At 41.6% G+C, this 19,592-nt stretch overlaps 1 protein-coding gene across 1 annotated transcript in view; it reads left to right on the top strand.

The window, feature by feature from the left end:
* The window catches only part of psmd1 (proteasome 26S subunit, non-ATPase 1), a 118,547-nt gene extending 111,447 nt beyond the window's left edge, over window positions 1-7,100 (top strand). Inside the window, exons 20-25 of the mRNA XM_078563988.1 lie at window positions 542-711; window positions 2,543-2,635; window positions 3,424-3,525; window positions 3,693-3,848; window positions 5,738-5,889; window positions 6,872-7,100. Of these exons, the coding sequence (XP_078420114.1) occupies window positions 542-711; window positions 2,543-2,635; window positions 3,424-3,525; window positions 3,693-3,848; window positions 5,738-5,884 (668 nt within the window). The 3' untranslated portion in view covers window positions 5,885-5,889; window positions 6,872-7,100. The remainder of the gene's footprint in view (window positions 1-541; window positions 712-2,542; window positions 2,636-3,423; window positions 3,526-3,692; window positions 3,849-5,737; window positions 5,890-6,871) is intronic.
* The last annotated feature ends 12,492 nt before the right edge of the window (window positions 7,101-19,592 follow it).

The following is a 19,592-nucleotide window of genomic DNA, read 5'->3' as shown; positions in this document are numbered from 1 at the left end:
GCATCTTTTGCAGCTAAATCAATTTGTGTTTGCACATCTATTTGAATTCATACTGGCTTGAAATCACCTCCTGAGTTGAATCTAAATTACATTAACATTGATCTTTTGACACATGATATAGAGATTATGAAAGGGTAAAAAAAAATTCATTTGAATATTGTTCAAAAATACAAATGTAAATCCCAGAAAATGAGGGAGTGATGGATTAGAACAAAGTATGAAAATTGTTGTATTCTAAGGTCCAGGATCTGCTGAAACTAGTTTGAAGCCTAAGGTACCAAATTAGATGCAGCACTCCATTCTACTACATTTTCATAGATTACACTTGGCCTATTGTATCCAGAAATCAATATATTATAACAAAGCTGTATTGAATATATCTGCCTGACCTGAACATTTTGACATGAAATGATCCACGTGTGTGCCAGTACCTTGAACCTTGCCTTGCACCCTTAAGATCATTCAGATTAATGATTGTACTTTAAGGCAGCCTGGGGCATCATGTGGAAATGTAACGTTATTTATTCCCTCCTTTTGATAGGTGGCCGCAACATGACCATTTCACTGCAGTCACGGACAGGACACACCCACATGCCCTCAGTGGTAGGGGTGCTGGTATTTACCCAGTTCTGGTTCTGGTTCCCTCATTCACATTTTCTGTCCCTGGCCTTCACTCCAACTGCAGTCATTGGCCTTAACAAGGATCTCAAGGTAACTTAATTTTGTATGTTATCTTTTTTAACTCCTTGCTATTCCATACAGATGTTTGGATTTCTTTTATAAAGAGTCAAAACCTGATGTTATTTTGTTGGTTAGTATTGAGTTCAGAAGTTCTATTTGATGTGATAGAGAAAATGCCTTAACACTACACAGTGTACTTGTTCATATACTTATGTTCTAGTGGGAAGGATGGTGAAGTAGGTCCATGATTCTTTTGGTCCTGCCTCAACAGACCCATACTGCTACTCTCGTTGTAATTCGACAGGCAGCATGCTTACTCAGGCATGAAATGGCTGTTGTGTCATGTTTTCTGCAGCTGAGGTAATGGGTCAATTAAGAACTAATGAAACTCACTGAGCCATTAGATTGGCTACAGTCTGTCTGTAGTGCTATTTGGATAAATAAGATGGTAGGGGCCCCTCGTCTTTCCATCTCACAGTGAGGAAACCATTCCCCTGTGCACTGGATATCTGCCTTCCTATTGTCACAAGTTGGCTGTTGCCACTTTAACTGTGGTTACCTGCCCAGTCAGCGGCCATAAGAACCCCCTGCTGCCCAAGTATTTACCACCCACATTAGCCAGCTATTTTCAGAGTTCCTGTTGAACCTGTCTACCTTGCATAACGTCCTAGGTGGCACTTCAATTAAGACTTTCACCAGTGATGGCATAGCCTCAACAAGCAATCCCCTTCTTCCAGTAGCTCTGAAGAGCCATATGGACTCGGAGCGTTAACTCCGTTTCCCTCGGCACAGATGCTGCCAGACCTGCTAAGTCTTTCTGGTGTTTTCAGTTTTTATTTCAAATTTTCAGCATCTGCAGTGTTTTGCTTTTATTTACCCTACTTCTAGATGTTCACCCCTTCACCACAATGAGGTGCGGGTCGGACTTTGAAGGGGGCAGGCAGCGAGGGCAAAGAATAGAAATCAATGGAGAAAGATTGTTCATAGTGTGGCCAACATTTGGAACAAGGACAGATGAAAGACAAAGCAACGAGACAGTCTGTTGGCAGCAAATGTTATTTTAAGGCCACAGTAAAAAGCAAAGCCACTACTCTACTCCAAAAGAAAATGAATGCTATGCGTATTATTAAATGAGAATGAAAGAGGACCAAGATTGTACCTTGAGATTTGTAAATTCAACAACTGCCATCTCAGATGGAAAATAACGAAAGTTCAACAGTCTTGAGATCTTAATGGAAGTTTCAGCAGAATGTTGTATAATTAAGAGTAGAACATGCAACTGTACGATGTTTATATTATGATATGCACTAGGGCAAGAAGTATAGAAACAGATTGTTAAATATCCATTCGTGTCAGCTGTGGCTCGGTGATAGCAAACTCTCCTCTGAATCAGAAGGCTGTAGGTTCAACTGCCACTCCAGAAATTTGAGCACGTAATCTCGACTGTTAGGGAGTTTAGCCCTACTGGAGGTGGCATATTTTGGGTAAGATGTGCCCTTTGTGTTCTTAGGTGGATGTAAAAGATTCCATGACTATTTGAGGAAGAACATGGCAGTTAACTGATATCCTGTCCAGTATTTATCCCTCAGTCAGTCCCTAAAATAGATCATCTGGTCACTTTTCCTAAATTACAATAATAACTACATTCCCAATGTACTTAGTTGGCTGTGGAGACTTTGGAACATCATGGGGTTGTAGAAAGTGCGAGAGAAATACAAGCCTGCCTTTTTTTTTTTCCTCCTTCCAAATAAATGAACTTGGTCAAATAGTTGTTCCAAAGTATTGAAACATGAATTCTAGCCTCATTTTTACAGCTTGCTCAATTCTTTCTGAACATGTGTGTGATATTCTTTGTTCACAGATGCCTAAAGTCCAGTACCGGTCAAATTGCAAGCCATCAACATTTGCCTACCCTGCCCCCCTGGAGGTTCCTAAAGAGAAAGAAAAAGAAAAGGTCTATTTCACATGTCATTTCAAATAAAGATGAAGAGCAAATGCTCTGTAATCCAAATGTATAATTAGAGGTGGATTGAAGATCAAGTTGATCATATAGATTTAAGTATTCATGTTTTTCTCTCAATTCATGATCCCATCTTGTAAAATATCAAAATCTTGCATTTTGTTAATGTATTTTCCCCAAATTTCATGGAGTTTAATTTAGAACCATAGAACACTACAGCACAGAAAACAGGCCATTCGGCCCTTCTAGTCTGTGCCGAAATATTATTCCGCTAGTCCCATTGACCTGCACCTAGTCCATAACCCTCCAGACCTCTCCCATCCATGTATCTATCTAATTTATTCTTAAAACTTAAGAGTGAGCCCGCATTTACCATGTCAGATGGTAGCTCGTTCCACACTCTCACCACTCTCTGAGTGAAGAAGTATTATGAATTTTAACAACTTGGAAAAATGTAAACTGAAATATCAAGTCTTTCTGTTTAAAATGTCAGTAACTCAATGAATTAGTTTGTGCACAAGTGCTTAGTCTTGCCCTCGTTAAAGCATAAGTATGGTAGCATAGAAAACAAAGAAGAAAAAATATGTTTATCTTTTGAGGGATGGACATGAAATAGATAAGTAGCTAATAGGTTACTTGTCGCCTGCTGTTGTTTCTGTTGTCATATTGAATCTTAACCTGGAATTTCTCTCTTTCTAAAATTTGAGAAGCATTTCTGTTCCATTTTCTAGTTCTATGATATTAGCCTTGATCAGAAAAGTTGTAATCTGTTAAACCCTCAGGTTTCCACAGCTGTCCTATCAATCACTGCCAAAGCAAAGAAGAAAGAGAAGGAAAAAGAAAAAGAGAAGGGAAAAGAAAAAGAGGAAGAAAAAATGGAAGTTGTAAGTACAAACTGAGCAAAACTGCTTAATTATTTATTCATGTTACATTGCTTTTGAACAAGAACAGACTAATGTTAAAAGGATATCTAAATGTAGCTTTGTTAATTTAGTTAGTGTTCATCTAAATGTGGTCACATGTTGATTCCACTGGTTTTTATCATATTTAGGAAGAGACTGAGAAAAAGGATGAAGACAAAGAGAAGGAAAAGAAAAAAGAGCCAGAGCCAAGCAGCCAGTTATTGGCGAACCCAGCCAGAGTAATGCCTGCGCAGCTTAAAGTCTTGGTTATGCCGGAAGGGTGCAGGTACCAGCCCTTTAAACCCGTGAGTAATGATTTTTTTAAAATCCTGCCAGTTAATGCCAAATCATATAACTTGAACCTGACTCTGCTCTACAATTGTAATAGCGCAGGAACCACCTTAGAATTACAAACTTTGGTGGAAAACCTGAGGTATAACTTCATCTTGGGCAGTATCACATTGGCTGCTGGTTATAACTCCTTGCCTATATTCAGTTCTATTAAAACCAAGCAGGTGGTGGTACAATGCCACATGTTTTGCATTGCCACCCAAAACGCTTTTGTTCTTAAATTTTCAGTATTTAAAGCCTATGAAGATACCCACCATCGATCTATGCTCTGTTGTTCAGCTGTGTGGAACTCCCATCGCCAGCTTCCACGCTTACCTATCTGATTGTAACTAGACAATCTCCTGCAATGGCATCTCTTTTCACCCCTCCACATCTTACCTCTGGAGCCTTCCAAGTGCCTCTCCTTGGCACATTCCTGTTTCTCATCTGCGTGCTTCCCCTTAGCAACATCATCTGATTAAAAAGCCAGGTTCCAAATGAATGCTGCTGACACCTAGCTCTTCCTCACTGCCACACATCTTGATTCCTCCACTGAATCTTAGCATGAATGCAGCATAGAAGGAGTCCATTCAACCCATTGTGTCTGTGCAGGCTCTCTGCAAGAGCAATCCACCTAGTCCCACTTCCCTCCCTTTTCCTCATAGCCCTGCAAATATTTCTCTTCAGATAATTATCTGCCTCTGTGTTGTGAAATTGACATTCAGCGTTGAATCAGCCAAGATTCCCTCTAATTAAACCTTGGAGAAACTGAACTCATTGTCTTCAGTCCCTGCCACAAACTCCATTCCCTACCTACCAATTCCATTCAGCCTAACTGGCTGTCTCATCCTCTATTTCAGATCCCTCTGTGACCTCGTTCATCCCTATCTATGTAACCTCTTACAGCTCTGCAACCCTGCATTATTCCAACATAGTCCTCTTTTGCATTCCCTACTTCCTTCAAGCTTCCATTGGCAGCAGTGCCTTCAGCTGTCTAGGCCCTGAGCTCTGGCATTCTCTCTCTAATCCCCTGTTTCTCCATCTTTCTCACCTTTTAAAATGCTCATTAACACCTATCTCTGCCACTTGTCCTAATATCCTTTTCTTTGGCTCTGCATGTACGTGTGTGTCTCTTTGCCTTTGTTCTTTTTCTGTCTGCCCTTTTTTTCTCCTCTCCACTCTCCTTTTCTCTTTTTTTTCCCCCTTGCACCCGCTCTCTTTCTCTCTCTGCAAGTATAAATTAGACAGCAGTGATGTTGTGCTGAAAGGCCCAGATTCTAAAATGCTGCAGGAAATATTTTTGTAGAAGTTTCCCTCTGAAAATTAAACTGGACTGAAGCCGTGATGTAGTTTATGGAAGAATCAGGCTTGGTGTATTTGAATGGTCTTTCCTTATTCTAGGCTACATTTATTTGTTAGTGCAGGCCTCAGCATGTAATTCTGGGGTAAGTCAGCGAAATCATTTCCTGTTAAATTGTTAACTATGTTGGAGACTATCTAACAAAATTGAATTTGCCTATTTGGTGCAAAAGCCTAATGTGACTTCATTTCACTTGTATGCATGAGCAATGCTGTTATAGCAATGCATTGCAGTATAGCATTCCATATCTGCAAGAAGCACTGATCTAATGAGCAGTGCTTGTCGTCCGCTTGTTAATATCAAAAACATTATTCACACTTCATAATATGCATTATGTATTCTCAAACACAGCAATTCAAATCATTGAATATGTTTATTTTCTCCTTTTGAAATTCTACAATAGGAAGAAATATGCATTGATTACTTTTTTAATTTTCTTTAAAAGTCAGTTCCTAATGAATTCAGTTGTTTGGTTATAAATGTGACCAAAATCTAATGTTGCAGCTGTCAATTGGAGGGATTATAATTCTAAAGGACACCAGTGAAGAGACAGAGGAGCTAGTGGAACCTGTTGCTGCTCATGGACCCAAGATTGAGGAAGAAGAGGAGGAGCCAGAACCACCAGAGCCATTTGAATACATTGACGATTAAACAAAGTAAGTGTTATGACTTGCTAAACATTCTTCTATTCTTTACATTGCAGTGAACTATTCCTTGCCATTACAACAATTCTACTAATTTGTTTAAAACTTTCCACCTCTAAGATTGTGTAACTGAACCTAAATCTATTTTCTCCTTAACTACCAACCACCATCACCCCCAGCTCAACGATGAGTTACTGCTGAGTTGCATATTGGAGTACTTTCTTTTCTTCCTCCATTTTTTTTAAGCCCCATTTCTGAAAGCCCTAACTTACATTGGTGTGCAGTTGTATAACCAGCAGTCACCCACTGAAATCACCATATGGCTATTCTCCATGCATGAGACTAAGACAGTGTGATGTTGTACCTTGGGAGTATCAGCAAACATCAATTCTATCCCATTGGGACATCCACGCATCTGAATCCACTGGCCAGAGCCATTGGATACCGCTCAGAAAGCGTCAAATGTGAAACTTAGCAGTGCTCTGTGCTGGCAAACTGTCCAGTTTTGGCTGGGTAAATTCTCAGTGGTACACCCAATTCAGAAAGCCATGGCCCTGCTGTTATCCATCTAAGCTCTCCAGACATGGCTATATCTATATGGTGAGAGCGTATGCACAACATTGGGCAAACAGAACTTCTATGTGTAAGGATTTCTCAGCAGCTTGTTTTGGGGAGTCTTAAACATGGCATTAGTAACCCAGCTAATAAAAAATGCTGAGTCTGACCTTTTTAGTAGTTTTAGGATAATCTTCAGTTGGCCATGCTTGTGTAACATTAATAACTTTACATCACATGGAATAGCTGCAGGTTCATTGTCATAAGAAGTAAAGAAGATTAAGCCTAAAAGTAGCTTCTGATTTTACAGAACTAAAAAAAATCCTAAGTTTACATGGTGACTGATTTAGAATGAAAAGTCACCAAACTGAGTGAAACATTTTTGCAGAAAAGAGTTACTGAAAGGCTCATTATATTTTTTCCTTCTATCCTTCCACAGGGTTGTGTATGGAAATTCAGAAGATATTCTCACCATGTTCCAACATTTTAGTTTAATAGAAGGTGCCGATTCAAGGCATGTAATCCACAACATGCTCCTGCAGAATGGGCTACGAGGATATCCAGTCTGTGATGGTGACTCTCAGAACAGCTGCAAGAGATTTATTATACATTGTAAAACTTGGAAATGCATTAGAGAAATCAATAAACCACTTTCATGTGAAAAAAAAGCAATTTGCATGGTTTAATTCTGCCATCGGCACTTGAGCTCAGCTAGATAGAGTTGGAAGTTCAGAATGTACAGTTTCACAACTTTCAGACCTGTCACAGTCAAGAAACATGACGACCCAAATCTTCTAGTATCTGAAATCTGGCTGGGAGACTTGCGCCAGGACCCGGCACACATGCGCTGAAATTGCCTGGGAAGTTTTAACTTCCTTACATGGGTAAGTATCCAGATAAATCCCACGTATCTGGCCCAAGTCTCCGCTCTAAGCTCAGGGTTGGAGACATTTGTGGAGGGTCCCAGGCTGATTTCCACTGCCTGGGACCCTCCACAAATGTCGCCAACCCTGAGCTTAGAGCGGAGACTTGGGCCAGATACGTGGGATTTATCTGGATACTTACCCATGTAATTTAGGCTGTTAATACCTGGCCTAACTAAGTGATTAGCCAGCATGACTGAACTGAGCACCACAATTGACCTCCCCACACATACCTGCCAGACTTAACCTGACTCGCTGTCCAACCATCACCTCTGACCCTAATCCACCCCCCCATCCCGACCAAACTACCCCCAAACCGACTAACTCCCAAATCCGACTCAGCTACCCTCCCAACTACACCCAGCGCATGTGTGCACGGCTTTCTGCAGGGTCCTGATGCAAGTCTCCCAACCAGATTTCAGATACTAGATGATTTGGGTCGTCATGTTTCTTGACTGTGACATGTGAGAAAGTTGTGAGACTCTACATTCTGAAATTCCAGCTCTGCCCCACCTCAACAACCCTGACTATACCTCCCCACCTGACTACTCATTCAATCCCCCCACAGACTATCCCACCCACTGAAAAACTTTGCACCTATAAAAACTTACCTGAATACAGTAGCTAATGTTGTAAAAAGGGGAATGTGTCCTCTCCTTGCCTGTCTTCTCTTACGCCTGCCAGTCTTCCATGGGGATTCTGTGCTGACCCATCGCTACTGCATCCGGGATTGGAAATCCCGGCTGAACATGGCCTGTATCGTCAGAAAAAATGTCACAGCTAATGGTAATGCAGCCAGCATCGCTGCTGGCTGGAAGGTCTGGGCCAGTGCCTCTAGGGAAAACTTGTCCTGCAGTTTTTGAGTAATTATCTACATGATCTCTGGCTGCCCTTATTGAGAATGAGGTGAAAACCCACTATAGAAGAATCACAGAATCTCATAGTGCAGAAGAGGCCCTTCGGACCATCGAGTCTGCACCAACACGTGAGAAACACCTGACCTACATACCTAATCCCATTTACTAGCACTTGGTCCATAGCCTTGAATGTTATGACGTGCCAAGTGCTCATCCAGGTGGTACTTAAAGGATGTGAGGCAACCCGCCTCCACCACCCTCCCAGGCAGTGCATTCCAGACCGTCACCACCCTCTGGGTAAAAAAGCTTTTTCTCTCATCCCCCCTAAACCTCCTGCCCCACACCTTGAACTTATGTCTCCTCGTGACTGACCCTTCAACTAAGGGGAACAGCTGCTCTGTATCCACCCTGTCCATGCCCCTCATAATCTTGTACACTTCGATCAGGTCGCCCCTCAGTCTTCTATGCTCCAATGAAAACAACCCAAGTCTATCCAACCTCTCTTCATAACTTAAATGTTTCATCCCAGGCAACATCCTGGTGAATCTCCTCTGCACCCCCCTCCAGTGCAATCGCATCCTATAATGTGGCGACCAGAACTGCACACATTACTTCAGCTGTGGCCTCAGCAAGGTTTTATACAACTCCAACATGATCTCCCTACTTTTGTAACCTATGCCTCGATTGATAAAAGCAAGTGTCCCATATGCCTTTTTCACCACCCCACTAACAAGCCCTTCTGCCTTCAGAGATCTGTGGACACACACGCCAAGGTCCCTTTGTTCCTCAGAACTTCCTAGTGTCATGCTGTTCATTGAATACTTCCTTGTCAAATTACTCCTTCCAAAGTATATCACTTCACACTTTTCAGAGTTAAATTCCATCTGCCACTTATCTGCCCTTTGACCATCCCGTCTGTATCTTCCTGTAGTCCAAGACACTCAACTTCACTGTTAACCACACGGCCAATCTTTGTGTCACCCGCAAACTTACTAATCCTACCCCCCACATAGTCATCTCTGTCGTTTATATAAATGACAAATAATAGGGGACTGAGCACAGATTCCTGTTGTATGCCACTGGACACTGGCTTCCAGTCACTAAAGCATCCTTCTGTCACCACCCCCTGTCTTCTACAAGTGAGCCAATTTTGAATCCACCTTATCAAATTACCTTGTATCACGTGCATTTGCCTTCTTTATAAGTCTCCCATGTGGGACCTTGTCAAAGGCTTTGCTGAAATCCATATAAACTACATCAACTGCACTACCCCCATATACACGCCTGGTCACTTCCTCAAAAAATTCAATCAAATTTATTAGGCATGACCTCCCCCTGACAAAGCCATGCTGACTATCCCTGATCAAACCTTGCCTCTCCAGGTGGAGATAGATACTCTCCTTCAGAAATTTCTCCAATAGTTTCCCTATCACTAACGTGAGACTCACTGGCCTATAGTTCCCTGGCTTATTTCTTTACAACCCTTCTTAAATAGCAGAACCACATTAGTTATTCTGCAGTCCTCTGGCACCTCCCCCGTGGCCAGAGAGGAATTAAAAATTTGGGTCAGAGCCCCTGCGATCTCCTCCCTTGCCTCCCTCAGCGGTCTGGGACACAAATCATCCGGACCTGGAGATTTGTCCACTTTTAAGCCTGCCAACACCTCCAATACTTTGTCACTCCCTCTATCAATTAGCTTAAGAACCTCACAGTCTCTCTCCCTGAGTTCAATACCTTCATCCTCATTCTCTTGGGTGAAGACAGATGTGAAATATTCATTCAACACTCTAGTGATGTCCTCTGGCTCCACCCATTGATTGCCCCCTTGGTCCCTTATGGGCCCTACTCTTTCCCTGGTTATCCTCTTCCCATTGATATACTTATAGAATATCTTGGGATTTTCCCTACTTTTACGAGCCAGAGCTTTCTCATATCCCCTCTTTGCTCTCCTAATTGCTTTCTTAAGCTCCACCCTGCACTTTCTGTACTCCACTAATGCCTCTGCTGATTTGCTTCCCTTGTACTTGCTAAAAGCCTCTCTTTTCCTTCTCATCGTAACCTGAATATCTCTGGTCATCCATGGTTCTCTGGGCTTGTTACTCCTTCCTATCACCCTAGAGGGAACATGTTGAGCCTGTACCCTCCCCATTTCCTTTTTGAACACTGCGCACGATTTCCCCACAAGTAGCTGATCCCAGTCTACCTTGGCCAGACCCTGCCGTATTTGCTACAATTGTACAGGACTTCGATGAGACCACACCTAGAATACTGTGTGCGGTAAATTGCCATGTATTCATCTGCGCTATTCTCGTATTTTTGAGCTCGCTAGCACGTGGCACTGGGAGTAATCCAGAGATTACAACCCGAGTGGTCTTGGTGTTAACCTACTGCCTAACTCCCTGAATTCTTGATGCAAGACCTCATCCCTCTTTCTATCTATGTCAATGGTACCAACATGTATCATGACCTCTGCCTTATCTCCCTCCCCCTTCAGGATGCCCTGCAGCCGTTCATGGACATCCTGGACCCTGGCCAGGGAGGCAACACACCATCCTGGAGTCACGTTGAAGGCCACAGTAGCGCCTATCTGTTCCCCTGACTATAGAATCCCCTATTACAATTGCTCTTCCTCCCCTCCTGTACATACAGGCTGCTTGTGGTGCCAGAAGCTTGGCTCTGTCTGCACTCCTTGGAGGAACCAGCCTCCAAAATGGAATACCAATTTGCGAGCGGGACCCCAGGGGACTCCTGAACTACCTGCCTGTTTCTCTTGGACTGCCTGGTGGCCACCCATTCCCTTCCTTCCTTCCTCAAGTCCCTTCAGCTGCAGTCTTTAGAAATTTAGAGTTAGGATCTGATTCAAAGTCTTTTCATTCTTTTGTTTTCAAGTTTCCTTTCCCTAGTTCATGACCTGAAGTTGTTGAACCTGCTCTCATTCCCACATGTCCATTCTTGGCCTGCTGCAATGTTCCAGTGAAGCTCAATGCAAACTGGAGGAACAGCACCTCATCTTCCGATTCGGCACTTTGCAGCCTTTCGGACTTAACATTGAGTTCAACAACTTCAGATCATGAACTCTCTCCTCCATCACCACCCCCTTTCCGATCCCCACCCCCCTGCCTTTTCCAATAATTTATATATTTTTTTATATATATTTTTCTTTTCCCACCTATTTCTATTATTTTTAAATGTATTTCCATTTATTATTTTATCTCCACCTTTTAGCTCGTTTCGATCCCTTCCCCCTACCCCATCCCCACTAGGGCTATCTGTCACTTTCTCATCCTGCTTTCTACCCTTACTGTCACTATTAGCACATTCCATAGCTAATATCACCACCGTCAACACCATTTTGTCTATGACATCTTTGGCAATCTCTTTTTTGCCTCCACCTATCACTGGCCCTCTATCCAGCTCTACCTGTCCCACCCCCCTCAACCAGCTTATGTTTCATCTCATTTCTATTTTTCCTTAGTTCTGATGAAGAGTCATACAGACTCGAAACGTTAACTGTATTCCTCTCCGCAGATGCTGTCAGACCTGCTGAGTTTTTCCAGCTATTTTTGTTTTTGTTTCAGATTTCCAGCATCTACAGTATTTTGATTTTAAGAAATGGGAACTGATGCGGTAGATAGTTTCCCCTGGGTGGGGCATAGTCTAAAAATTAGAGGCAGACATTTCAGGAATAAAATTAGGAAACACCTCTACATACAAAGGTAGAAGTTTAGAACCCTTCTGCAAATTGCAATTGCTGCTGGATCTACTAATTTTAAATTTTAGATTGATAGATTCTTGTTAACCAAAGGAAATAGGGATATTGGGCAAAGGTGGATGTATGGAGTTCAGTTTTAAATCAGGTTTTATGCAGTTTTAGGGAATTGAATTGATGGCAAAAGTGTGTAGTCTTCGATAGAGACCACAAATTATTGCTTTGATTTTTAATTGCTTAGCAGGGTGCCATTGGCATACATGTGGAAACTGGTCCAATGTCTACAGGTGCACCTAAAGGGCAGCCTATAGATACAGAGGAGGCAACCAAGGATTGATCCTTGGGGAATTCTGGAAGTAATTGTGCTGAAGCTGGAGGAGAAACTGTTGCTGGCTGAGTTGGGACAGGCAGGAATGGAACCATTCAAGGGCAAGGCTACTGAAATGGACTACAGAAGAGAGGTTTTTAGATAAAATAATATGATTGAAAGCTGCAGAGAACTTGCTCAATGTATAAAGTTATCCAGTCACCAAGGATATGGTGGTCTCAGTTCTGTCAGTAGGATAGAATCCAAACTAAAGGGATTTGCACAGGAGGTTGGAAGAGAGGATAGGACATTGAAGAATTTTAGACATGAAGGTGGAATTAGAGATTGGATGCTGGTTAGAAGATATGCATTGTGGGCTTTGTGAGAGAGGCCATGATGGTAGCTTTGAATGGAGGAGCAGCATGACCATTAGATTTAGCAGGTTTTGAAGACCCATAGATTCACCACAGCTGGAAATTCCCTCAGAGTTGCTCCTGCAATTTTGCTGGAAGTGCAGCAGAAACCTAATTTTCAAGCAAGAATATGGAACCCGTCACACATCTGGTACAGCAATAACAGCTTCAAAAATACATGGCAATTTACTTGGTGCTTTAATAAGTTATTCTTAGACTTCATCTAATTATTTTTCCCCCTAGCGCAAGAATAATTTCTAATACATTCTTCAGAGGTTAACCACCAATTTTACCACTTTTTTAGGGCTTTTCCTTTTTACTATAATAAACCAAACTTTTTTTTAACCAATTATTCATTTAATTTAATGGTAACCTATCCTGTGGTTAAATGGATTGTGAAAGGTATATCTGAAGGTTATCAAAGTTTTCTCCCCAATGTTTCTAAATTCCCTTTTCAACATTTAATATTTTCATACTGCTTCCTTCACAGAGGTTTTGTGCTGTGTGAGACTGGGATATTGCATGACTTTTATAAAGTTTCAGCGATATTCACTGTAGGCGTTCCTCAAGGGAATGCCCAATGACCTTCGTTCTTTTATAAAGTTAAAAGTGGGGCTTTTCTTTAATTATTCCAGTGTTCAGTCCAGTCAGAACTCCTGTGATAATGTAGCAGCCTACAGTAGGTTTAGAGTGACAAGTCATCGCTATAAGGGAATGACCATTTTGACTGAGAAAGCCCTGACTTTCAATTACATAACCATCGCCTAGTGTCCAATCATCAACACCTTGAAGGCCATCATTGACCGGATGATTAACTGAACTGACCATATAATAAATGGGAATTCAGGAGAAACTTTTACCCAAAGAGTGGGAAGAATGTGGAACTCGCTACCACAGGGAAAGTTGAGACAAATAGCATAGATAGATTTAAGGAAAGTTAGTTAAGAACATGAGGGAGAAATGAATAAAATGGCGTTAAATAAAGAATAGTGGGAGGAGGGCTCGTGTTGAGCATAAATGCCATGTAGACCAGTTTGACTGAATAGCCTACTTCTGAGTTGTAAACTCATATGTAATTCTATGTAATGCCGTGGCTGCCAGAGCAGAGGATGGGTATTTTGTGATGAGTGGCTCACTCCCTGACTCCTCAAAGCCTCTTCACCAACTACAAGGCTCAAATCAGAACTGTGATGAACTCAGGAATTCCCTGGGTGAATGCCACAATAACAATGCTGAGGTTGTTCAACAAAAGGGCAAAGCAGTTCACTTAGTTTGTATCCCTACTCGTGAATATATAATTTTTTTTATTCATTGATAGAATGTGAACTTCGTTAGGTGGGCCAGCATTTATTGCCCATCCTAGTTGCCCTTGAGGAGGTGGTGGTAAGCTGCCTTCTTGAACCGCTGCAGCCCATGTGCTGCAGGTACACCCACAGTGCTGTTAGGAAGGAAGTTCCAGGATTTTGACCCAGTGACAGTGAAGGAATGGTGATATATTTCCAAGTCAGGGTGGTGAGTGACTTTGAGGGGAACTTACAGGTGATGGCGTTTCCATCTATCTGCTGTCCATCTAGATGGTAGCGGTCATGGGTTTGGAAGGTGCTGTCGAAGGCGCCTTGGTGAATTCCTCCAGTGCGCCTTGCAGATGGTACACACTGCTGTTACTGTGCATGTCAAGCTTCTTGAGTTTTGTGGGAGCTGCACTCATCCAGGCAAGTGAGGAGTATTCCATCACTCTCCTGACTTGTGCCTTGTAGATGGTGGACAGGCCTTGGGGAGTGAGGAAGCGAGTTACTTGTTGCACGACTCCTAGCCTCCGACCTGCTCTTGTAACCACAGTATTTATATGGCTAGTCCAGTTCAGTTTCTGGTCAATAGTAACCCCCTGGATGTTAATAGTGGGGGTTTCGGTGCTGGTGATGCCATTGAGCATCAAGGGACGATAGTTGGATTCTTTCTTGTTGGAGATGGTCATTGCCTGATACTTGTGTGGTGAGAATCTTATTTGCCACTTGTCAGCCCAAGCCTGGATATTGTCCAGGTCTTGTTGCATTTGGACATGGTCTGCTTCAGTATCTGAGGAGTTGCGAATGGTGCTGATCATTATGTAATCATCAGTTCTGATCTTATGATGGAAGGAAGGTCATTGATAAAGCAGCTGAAAATGGTTGGGCCTGGAACACTACCCTGAGGAACTGCTGCAGTGATGTCCTGGAGCTGAGATGACTGACCTCCAACAACCACAACCATCTACCTTTGTGCTAGGTATGACTCCAACCAGTGAAGAGTTTTCCCCCTGATTCCCATTGACTCCAGTTTTTTTAGGGTTCCTTGATGCCACACTCGGCCAAATACGGCCTTGATGTCAAGGGCAGTCACTCTCATCTCACAGAATGCACTGCAGCATAACACCAAGGCTACTTCAATGGAATCTATTTTCTTTCAACTTCTGCCACCAAGGAGGACAAGATCAGCAGTTTCATGAGAATGCTATCATGCTCAAGCCCCACATCATATTTCGATATAAAACACAATTTCTTCTTCATCGCTAGGTCAATAATCTAGAATTCCTTAATACCGTCGTGGGAGCAGTATTGCCACAAGAACTGCCGTGGTTCATGAATAATTCTATCACTATCACTTTGCGGCAACTAGGAAATGCATCCTTGTCAGTGTGACATCCCAAGAGCAAATTAAAAAAGCCCTTGATAGGACACAGTTCCTTTATTTATTTTCTTCCACTGCAACTGGTTTATTTAACTGAATTTAAATTCCCCAACTGCCATGGTGGGATTTGAAGCAGATCATTAATCCAGAGCTCAGGATTGCTAGTCCAGTCACATAACCACTATGCAACCGTACTAAAGCATGGAAGATAAACATATAAGGAAGAGCGTGGGATTAATTTAGGGTCAACTACCCCCTTTAAATATAGGGCATTGCCTGTTTATACCACATCTACTTATTGTTTTCTCTCTCATTTCGATTTAGAATAAAGATTGTTAGTTTGACAAACTAATTTCTTTCTAATGGCCAATATTATCAGGAGTGTCTTGTAATAGATAAAGAAAGTACTGGTCCCTCAAGATAATTATCCAGAAGTAATGGAATTTAATTTATAACTTTTACAAATTATTCCTACCAATTTATCACAGAATAGTTACAGTGTAGAATGAGGCCGTTCAGCCCATCATGTCTGCACCAGCTCTCTGAGCATTTTAACTTGGTACCAATCTCCTTTTCCCTGTAACCCTGCACATTGTTTCTATTTAAATAATCATCCAATGCTCCCTTGAATGCCTCAATTGAATCTGCCTCCACCACACTTCCAGGCAGTGCATTCCAAACCCTAACTACTCGCTGTGTGAAAAAGTTTTTTCTCACCTCACATTTGCTCCTTTTGCAAAACGCTTTAAAACTGTGCCCTCTGGTTCTTGATCTGTTTATGAGTGGGAACAGTTTCGCCCTATCTACTCTGTCCAGACCCCTCATGATTTTGAAAACTTCTATCAAGTCCCCTCTTAGCTTTCTCCTGTCCAAGGAAAACAATCCCAACTTCTCCAATCTTTCCTCATATCTGAAGTGTCTCATCCCTGGAACCATTCTTGTAAACCTCTTCTGCACTCTCTCCAATATATTCACATCCTTCCTATAGTGTGGCGCCCAGAACTGTACACAATACTCCAGCTGAGGTCTAACCTGTGTCTTATATAAGTTCATCATAACCTCCCTGCTTTTGTACTCTATGCCCCTATTCATGAAGCTTAGAATACTGTTTGCTTTAGAAACAGCTCTCTCTACCTGTCCTGCCACCTTTAATGACTTATGTACGTATACACCCAGGTCTCTCTGCTCCTGCACACCCTTAGAATAGTATTCTTTATTTTATACTGTCTCTCCATGTACTTTGTACCAAAGTGTTTCACCTCACACTTCTCCGCGCATTGAACTTCATCTGCCACCTATCTGCCCATTCCACCAATGTGTCAATGTCCTTTTGAAGTTCATACACTGCTCTCCTCACAGTTGACAATTCTCCCAAGTTTTGTGTCGTTTGCAAACTTTGAAATTGCCCCCTGCACGCCAATATCTAGGTCATTTATATATATCAAGAAATGCAAGGGTCCTTAACTGACCCCTGGGGAACTCCACTACAAACCTTCTTCCAGCCTGAAAAATGCCCATTAACCATTACTTTCTGTTTCCTATCCCTGAGCCAATTTTGCAGCCACATTGCTACCGTCTCTTCTATTCCATGACCTATAACTTTCCTCAAGTCTGTTGTGTGGCACTGTATCGAACGCCTTTTGGAAGTCCACATACACCACATCAACGGCCTTGCCCTCACCAACCATCCCTGTTACTTCTTCAAAAAACTCCAGCAAGTTAGTTAGACATGATTTTCCTTTAACATATCCGCACTGACTCTTCGGAATAAATCCACACTTTTCCATGTGACTATTAATTCTATCCCAAATAATTGTTTCTAGAAGTTTCCTCACCACCGAAGTTAAACTGAGTGGTCTGTAATTGCAGGGCATATCTTTACAACATTTTTTGAACAAGGGCATAATGTTTGCAATTCTCCAGTCCTCCGGCACCTCCCCCAAATTCAGGGCACATTGAAAGAATTCTTCTAGTGCCTCAGCAATTTCCACACTCACTTCCTTCAATATTTTTGGATGCATCCAATCAGGCCCCGGTGCTTTATCAACTTTAAGTACCGACAGCTTACCCAGTACCTCCTCCTTATCAATTTTAAACCCTTCTAGAGACTGAGTTTCCTCATCTTTCACCATGGCCTGGGCAGCATCTGCCTTGTAGGTAAAGACAGATGCAAAGTATTCATTTAACACCTCAGCCATGACTCTTGCCTCTATGTGTAAATCCCCTTTTTGGTCCTTAATCGGCCCTACTCCTCCTTTTACCACCCTTTTACTATTGATGTGCTGTTATGTACTGTTGAAGCTCATGCATGACCTAGTAAGGGAGTAGGAAGGTACAGTTAATTCTAGAAAAGAGCAAGTTGAACTCATTTTTTTCACAATTAACTGAATCCAATGAAAAATAGCTTCCAGACCAGATCATTTTAAACGAGAAAAACCTATGAAGTCCCATGCAATGTCATTCAGAAAGATGCAAGAAGATCTTATTTCTGACAGTTAAACTCTGGTTTCACTATTATCATCATCAGTTTATTAGGATTGTTGAAATGCAAATTTCTAGTATACAAGAAAAATAAGTTACTCTGAATAAAAATTTGGTCCCATAGGAATTTTGTGGGGGGTGGGGAGGGAAGTCTTATATATAACAAGCTTGCTTCTGTATAGAATTTGTCCTTGTTAGAACTCATCTTAAATGGAACAGGATTTTAAATATAATATATATATAAATTAAATTTCCACCTTACTTATGCTCTGGGTGACTTTCAAAGTGATGTCTGAGTTATTCCCCAATAAAACACTGTCATTGTGAATTATAATTAGTGCCTACTTGATGTCTGCAAGATGTTGAAAGCTATATTTATTTCATTTATGTTTGCACTTTATGATTTGCTTATCTTTGGAAGATTCTTTGACATTTAAGCAAAGAATCAATGTGATTCACTGCACAAAAAGAAAACATTAAAGTATGACTGAGGTGTAAAGTTAGCCCTAAAAAAGCCACATTTTCATCCTAAAATGAATTGCCTTATTTGAGATAAATAGGCAAAATATGGGAATAAACATTTTATGAAAGAAATGAATTTATGTAAAGGAGATAGTTCACATTGCTGTACCAAATATAGCAGAAAGAGTTCAGGGTTCAATTTGGCAAACCATGTAAGTTTATAATATACAACCAGCATAAGAGTGACGCTCTTTGTTAAACTAATGTTATATCATACAATAAGATCCCACTGGTTCAACTGTCAGAAAAACAGAAATTATCTCAATGTTAATCTTCAACTCTTGAATGAATCTGGTAAGTAGGAATACATGTGTCATCAATTAACCTCTCTGCAATCTTTCCATTATTCCCACTCACACCAGTAGGTGAAGGATAGATAATAAAACTGGTGCTGTTATCCAGTTTTGCACACACAAATAATCTCTCCCAGTGCAGAGTTCTTGGCCACAAGCAGTATTGTTCAAATACATTAAGGGGTAATTGGATTTGGTTTGATTTGAGACTTTGCTGAATTTTGTATGATAGTTGTATTACCAATCAAAATATTTAAATACTGTCATGTGCCTGTTTCAATCTCTTTTTGAGAATTAACCATATTTGGTGAAACATAACCTATCCAAACCTTTCTAGGCATTTACATTCGCAAGGTTTTATCAGCTGTACTTTTGTTCCAAAATAACTGCACATTAGTAGACAGCAATTAATAATCAAAACAGGCATTTTTGAAATAGCACCTTTAGTCGCATAAGGGTACAAAACATAGTTACAATGGATGCTTCTTTCATGAAGGTGCAGTGATGTATGCAGTGCCATGCGGAAACCTATTTAAAAAGAATGTTTTTAAATTTCATTGCATAGAAGAAACCCCCTCTTGTTCAGTCCCCAAAGTAAGCTTGAAGCCGTCCAGAACAGAGCAGCCCATTTGATTGACACCACATCCACAAACATTCACTCCCTCCACCACCGACACACAGTAACAGCAGTGTGTACCATCTACAAGATGCACTGCAGGAATTCACCAAGGCTTCTTAGACAGCGCTTTCCAAACCCACGGCCACTACCACCTACAAGGACAAGGGCAGCAGATAGATGGGACCACCACCACCTGGAAATTCCTAGTGACTCACCATCTTGACTTGGAAATATATTGCCATTCCTTCACTGTCGCTGGGTCAAAATCCTAGAACTCCCTTCCTACACCACATGGACTGCAGCAGTTCAAGGCAGCAGCTCACCGCCACCTTCTCAAGGACAACCAGGGATGGGCAATAAATGCTGGCC

Source organism: Cetorhinus maximus, chromosome 19, assembly GCF_964194155.1.
Source record: "Cetorhinus maximus chromosome 19, sCetMax3.hap1.1, whole genome shotgun sequence".
In the NCBI taxonomy this organism is placed as follows: Eukaryota; Metazoa; Chordata; class Chondrichthyes; order Lamniformes; family Cetorhinidae; genus Cetorhinus; species Cetorhinus maximus.
The sequence above is the reverse complement of the archived record's forward strand: the minus strand, read 5'-3'. Positions and strand labels throughout refer to the sequence as shown.